The sequence below is a fragment of the Rhea americana genome, unplaced genomic scaffold (assembly GCF_003343005.1).
Source record: "Rhea americana isolate MKP2758 unplaced genomic scaffold, rheAme1 scaffold_4, whole genome shotgun sequence".
In the NCBI taxonomy this organism is placed as follows: Eukaryota; Metazoa; Chordata; class Aves; order Rheiformes; family Rheidae; genus Rhea; species Rhea americana.
In genome coordinates, this window is record NW_028186534.1 from 3,076,111 (window position 1) to 3,082,577 (window position 6,467).

Here is a 6,467-nt window from a genome sequence, read left to right on the forward strand (position 1 = left end):
GCAGAATAGACATGGGTGCTGAGTTAAGGGAGTTCTGAAGATGGAACTGCAGCATGACTATTGAAAGAGGAATAGATGGATTAATTTTAAAATGTGTGGTGTCAGTGCTTCAGTTCAGGCTGTTGCTTCCCACCCCTTAAAACAAAACAAAACAAAAAAAAAAAAACATTCCTGCTTAGGAGCTCTGCTCTGCCTTTGACAGTTTTTAATTGCATGTGCTGCGTGGCTTGTGTCACTGTAGATTTTGACACGGCTGCCTTCTGTGGCTGGTCACATTGCTTACCTTGATCAGGTCCCTCTGGGTTCCTGCAGTGTAATAGTCTCAGCCTCAGCAAGACATCAGGGATTAAACATTCTTTCTTACCCACCCCAGGACAGTGGAGAGCAAGAAGAAAGCTGTGCAGAGGATTGAGGAGCAGCTGATGAAGCTGGAGGTTCAGGCTACAGATAGGGAGGAGAACAAGCAAATTGCCTTGGGCACCTCCAAACTCAACTATCTGGATCCCAGAATCTCTGTTGCTTGGTAAGTGTCTGCCTAGGGTGTGCTGGAGGGAACCACTCCTTCACCTGTGTCTTGTTCCCCAGTTAACGGATGAGGGTTGTGGCTGAGAGCACTGCTGCCTCTACTGTCAGCATAGGTCTGACCAGAGAGGTCAGTCTTTCTGTGGCCATCCCTTGTATTTGCAAACAGTTTACAGTAGTTTCAAATGACTCTCTCGAGGCAAGTGTCTTGTGTCAGCCAAAGCTAGCATCACTCTGGGAGATGATGGGTCAGGAAATCTGCAGGGGTCTAACAGTGAAGCTGGTCCTGTTCAGCTGAGTAGCATCTCCTAATGGAGCATGAGTAGAGCTGGAAGGTGCTGAGGGAGAGAAGGACAGCAAGGGGTTGGACACCTGTGCGGTATTGACTCTTAACCAGTATCTCCTCTTCTGCAGGTGTAAGAAGTGGGGAATCCCTATAGAGAAGATTTATAACAAAACTCAACGAGAGAAATTTGCCTGGGCTATCGACATGGCAGAGGAAGACTATGAATTTTAACCTGTTTTTAATGAGCTGAATTTTATGGGAAAAAAGGGGAGTAGCCTGTTTTTTTTTTTAGGGAGATTGATAAACTGTGAGCCTTACTTGTCCTTGGATGCTGGGGAGGGGGGAGGAAAGGGGCAAGTGAGCATCAGATAAACAGCAAACATCTTGGAGAAAGAGTAACCTGGAAATATCTTAAAGGAGCTGAGCCAGTTGTCCTATGGACAACTTATTTAAAAATGTTTCAGAGATCCAAATTTTAGCTGTCTGGTTTGTGTGGTTTTTTTTTTTTTTCCTCTTGAAGCAGGGCAAGTGGATGGGGGATTTGTCAACCTTCCGCCAGGCAAATTCACCATCACACTGAGAGCGTGGGAATCTTTAGCTACTGTATACAAAATCCAATTATATTGGTGCGTTTTTACAGTTAGGGTTTTGCAATAACTTCTATATTTTAATAGAAAATGGACTCCTTATCCTCTGCCCTTCCCTTCCCCCTCCCACCCCATTTCAGAATTTAACAAGCCAAGAAAATTTAAGAAACCCAACGCACCTATTACAGCTGTCACTATTGTCATGGAAATACTCAAATCTTTTTTTCTTTGTCACTTGAAACAGTCGTGGTATTGGAACATGAATTACAAATATCCACTGCATCTGTTCAAAGCAAAGCGTGATGGGAAATTGTCCTCCTGACTTGAGTGTTCCTTTTTTTAAATGTGAATTTTTATTTCTTTTAATTATTTTAAAATATTTAAACAGTTTTTCTTCTTGATCTTAAAGATCGTGTAGATTTGGGGAGCGGGTTGGGGGGAGGGGATGGTGTGGTGGGGAGATGAATGTGGAATTTGAAGACAAGTGAAAATGGCAACAAATGGCATTCCCATCACCTTTTGTTCTGAGCACGCTCTGTACACTTCAAGACTATCTACCTTTTAGGTTTGTCAGACTGTTTTACCTTTTTTTCCCCCTCCTTTTTTTCTAAGCCCCACTCTCCTCTTTTACTTGAAAGATTTTATTGTGTAAAAAGAAGTTTCACAGGTCAAAAAATTTCGAGGGAAATGAGCATCGGTCCAAAAAGGAAAAATCAAGATTTTAGGGCTTTTATTTTTTTCTTTTGTAATTGTGTAAAAAAATTTTAAAAAACTAAAAAGCAGAATTTTAATGTGAAACCTTTTTTTGCTATAATCATTAGTTTTAGAGGCATTGTTAGCGTAGTGTGTGTGCGAAGACCATTTCCTGCAGCCTTTCCTCAACAAGTATCTTCTATTTTTATCATGAATTCCCTTTTAATCAACTGTAGGTTATTTAAAATAAATTCCTACAACTTAACTGAGTGCTGGGGTCTGTGTGTTTTTTCAGCTCGGTGCCAGGTGTGTTGGGATTCGACCCAGCGGCATGTCCTCACTGTGGATGAGTCGAGTTGATGAGGTTTCATAATGATGCCAAGGATCTAAAATGAAGTGTCTGGTCATGACTGCCCTTGGGAAGCAGTAACGCTTTCTCTAGCAGCTGAAAGCATTTGCTCTAGTACTTTGAGTAATTCTCCCGTCGGTGCTCACCTTGTGTTGGGTTGTGATGGCTCAGCAGCAGTCTCCTCTCTGGTGCGGCACTGCTGTGTGTGGTTGTGTAGCTGGACCCATCACAGCGCAGGGCTCTTTGGAGCCCTGGCTAGGGGCACGGAGAGCTGGGATCCTGCTGCTTATTGATGAGCTCAAGCTAATGCTTTCTGTTGTGAAGTTGAGGCTTGAGGAAGCCTGTTAGCTCTCCTGGTCCCCAGAGCCCTTCGCCRTGCACGGACGGCAATCTGTTTGTCTGGGGTTGTGTCTGTTTACTCCCCTTGAGCAATGCTGTGCTTCAGGAGCAGCAGCCTGATCTCCAAGCTCTGAGCACGGGGCTGCCCTGCTGGGCAGCAGGAGTTCCCCTTCCCTGCCCCAGCAGGAACTCCCTGAAGGATTTTATTACCTCTTAATGAGAAGCTGCTTAGTCCCTGTGTGAGCCCTGTTGGATGCAGGCTGCCTGGCAAGCCTAGGAGCCTGCTCTCAGTCAAGAGCTTGGACAGCAGATGCCAAGTAGAGGATGCTCTTTTGGGCTGCTAACTTGTCTGTCAGTGTGATATTGTAAATGTGGCTTTGTATCTGTGTTYGGGGTCCCTTTAAGCATCCTTGGAAGCTGAGGCTGGTACTTCAGTGAAATGGGAAATGACCGGAGGTATATGGAGCTAGGGGTGCAGCCAGGCCGATCTCCAGCAGGGAAAAGGGGCCGGTTGTGCTTGTTTGGGCCTAGGGTGGCCCCTCTGGCAAAGTGGTGGGTTTTTTCCCTTCACATTCCTTAGAAGAGGCTCCCTTTGTGCAGGACATGCTGCAGCTGAGTTTCTAAAAGCCTCAGGAAACAAGGGGAAGGCCATCGCAAAGTGTTTGGGCTGTCCTTTTATTCCATGTCGCTAATGCGAATGCTCTCCGTGCTGATCTCCTGGGCCCGGGCTGTAGTGGAATGCGCTCGGGAGCCTGGAGGCTCTTCCCCAAGTCCTCGCTGCAGCYGGAGGCGGGTTAATCACAGCCGAGCGCTCAGCCGAGTGCAGCAGAGGTGTGGCTGTGGGGAAATGGGAAGGGCTCGGGGCCAAGGCAGGGCTGCCAGTCATCCTGGAGCTGTGGTGGGGAGCAGGAGTGGGCCCTCCTGGCTGGTGCTGGAGGGCAGAAGATGATGCTGTGGGGAAGTGGGACCACTGTTCGGTGCCCGAGCACTGCTCAGAGTGCTGGGGGYTGGAGGGCGGGGGGGTGATGGCGGGGGCTGATGTCCCTGGCACTGTACGAGCTTGGGATCCTTGGCCTGTGCTGGAGCAAGGTAGTGCCTGCTCTGGGCTGGGGATGTCCCACCTTGTTCCCGGCCAGTGAATGATGTGGCTCCTGTCACCATCTTGCTCTCTGATCCCTCCTATTTCCCTGGTCCCTGCGCAGGGCTCGCTGTGTTTCTGCACAAATGCACCTCAGCTTCAGCTCCCTTTGCCTGGGGAAYGTTCTCCTAGCATGGGGCCTCCACGGGGCTGTCTGTTTGCACACTCACAGAAACCCTTGCTCAGCAGAGGGGCAAAGCAGCAGGATGTGGTCAGATCTGAGCTTTTCTTCTTGACTTGGCTTCTTTTGTCTTTTATCAGCCCGCAGCCCTCTGCAGGGAAGCTGATGGAGTGAGAGCAGCACCGTTTCCTCCTCCTCCTCRTGGCCAGGGTGGGAGGTTGAGCGAGGACACAAGGAACGAGGTGGAYGCTCAGGTCTGGTGGCTGCGCTTGTCTCCCTGGTGCTGGAGAGCAGCTCAGGGCTCCATATCCCTGCCGGGGTGCCCTGGGCTACSAGCAGGGAGATGCCCGGGGCACGAGCCAAGCCTGAAGCGGACACAAGCGGTGGCTCCTTCACCAAGCCCCTCCGAGGCGCCCAACGCAGCACGCGTGGGGCTCCCGACCCCGGGAGGGCAGAGGGGCGTCGAGCCCAGCCGCCYGCGCGGGAAGCGCCCTCTCCCCAGCCGCCCGGGGCACGGCTGGCTGCTCCCAGCGGGCCGCCACGGTATTTTCAGGCACTTTGTTGTGGCTGCGAAGACTTGCAGTTTGGCAGGAGTTGCCGTTTGCTCTCTGGGGCCTTTCCAAGGTGCAGCAGAGAAAATGCCAGCTGACGGGGAAAAGGGCTCGTTGTGCTCCTGACGCGTATGCGCTGGGAACGATGTACAGGGGCTYGGGGGTCCGCCGTGTCCTGGGCACTGGATGGGGCCTTTCCCAGCACGAGTTCACCCTTCTCAGTCTTGGAAAGAGCTTGGAAAAAGGGCTCTGGTGCTGGCAGACGAGCTCCCAAGGGGCCGCGTGCTGGTCTTGGGACGCAGGGTGCCTGGAGAGGCCGGCACCGCTGCCTTTCCAAACCACAGACAAACTGACATCCATCGGCACCCGCTCGAGCCGCCCCGGTCRGACTGTGCCGGGGAAGGCGCTGGCAGCCTCTGGTGCTGGCCAGCCTGGTGCAGCCTCACGCAAAACACCAACCACAAGGCAAGCTGGCAAGTTAGCATGTAACTAGGTCAGGGAAAGGAAGTACATCGGGGCAAAAGCAGCCCTGGAAGCGGTGCTTAGCTTTGTGCTGACCACCGGGGAAGCAGAGGTGCTCCCCCGCCGGCTCCTACCTCGGCTAGCGAGCTGTATCCGCACTGACGCCCTTCAGCAGGTGACGGAGCTTTGGAAGAAGCTCATCTGTGTTTTAGCTTGTGTTTTAGCAGGGACCGTCACGCTTCCTGCCCAGTGAACGGAGAAGGCCTGGATCCCGGTGACTTGCTGCATGAGTGGAGGCACGGACGTGCAACCTGCCTGCAAAGATGGAGGCACGGATGTGCAGGCCACCCGCGTGAGTAGGGGCACAGGCGTGCAAGCCGCCCACCCCAGCTCTGCCTCCGGCCAGCATGCCCTCGAGGCTCCCCTCATCTGACGTGCGGCCACCCCGTGTCACACGTCGGATGCAGGACGGAGGTCTGTCTCCCGACACGTCAAGCCCTCCCCGCTGCCTCCGGGCAGCAGCTCCCGGGAGCGCGGCGAAACGCCCGCCCTGGCCTCCGAGAGGCCGCGTCCCTTGTGTTTTCTGCACGCTGGCTCGCGTGTGCTCGCTGCGGCGGTTTGTCCCTCCCACACGCTCGGTGCAGCAGTTTGTCCCTCCCGCGCACAGGCAGAGCCGCGTGTGCGCCGCCCCTCGAGGGTTTGCGCTTGCGAGAGCGGCGGTTGCRGCCCCCCGGGCGCTCGCTCCGCGCTGCGCCGCGTCAGTGCCCAGCGACCACCCGCCGTCTCCGCACGCCCCTGGCCCGAGGCACCGCGCGATAAATAACCCGGGGGCCGGTTGCCCTCTCCGGGAGGCTGCAAGCTGCTGCCTCGCTCTCGGGTCAGGTGCTGGCACCTCTTCTCGAAGCACCCCCCTCCGTTGCTCGTCCCTGGGCGGAGGCTGCAGCCGAGGATGCAATCCACCAGCTCGAAGCACGTGCCCGAGCGACGCGCGTCTCCCCGCCGCGGGGGCGTGCAGAGGAGTTAGCCGCGAGGACRAGCGGGGAGCAGATGTCCCTACACCCCAAGAGCCCCATCCTGCTTCGGGAGGTGAGGAATGACCCTGTGCYGGCTCCGCTCCCAGGTTTTGAGCACAGACAAGAGGATGCGCTCGTACCCCGCTGCTGCTGTCGGGCCACTGGGAGCTGGCTGCCTCCTGCCGGTCCCCAGCAGCGAGGAGCCGCTTCCCCCGCGGGAGCGCCGGGTCGCCCGTGGGCTCGCCTGGCTGCCGTCGGGGACGCCGCTGCTTGCCCGCTGCGCCCGCGCTGCGCGCCCAGGCGGGCCAAGGGGGGCTGCTGAGCCCCGCTGCGTTTTCTGTAAGAGCTGCTCCGGGCTGCTGGGGCTTCTCCACATTCAGCGGCTCGCGCTGCCATCCAGGTGCTC

At 54.8% G+C, this 6,467-nt stretch overlaps 1 protein-coding gene across 1 annotated transcript in view; it reads left to right on the forward strand.

Moving 5' to 3' along the window:
• The window catches only part of TOP1 (DNA topoisomerase I), a 68,720-nt gene extending 66,362 nt beyond the window's left edge, over positions 1-2,358 (forward strand). The window contains exons 20-21 of the mRNA XM_085313939.1: positions 374-523; positions 937-2,358. Of these exons, the coding sequence (XP_085170065.1) occupies positions 374-523; positions 937-1,039 (253 nt within the window). The 3' untranslated portion in view covers positions 1,040-2,358. The remainder of the gene's footprint in view (positions 1-373; positions 524-936) is intronic.
• Positions 2,359-6,467: the final 4,109 nt, after the last annotated feature.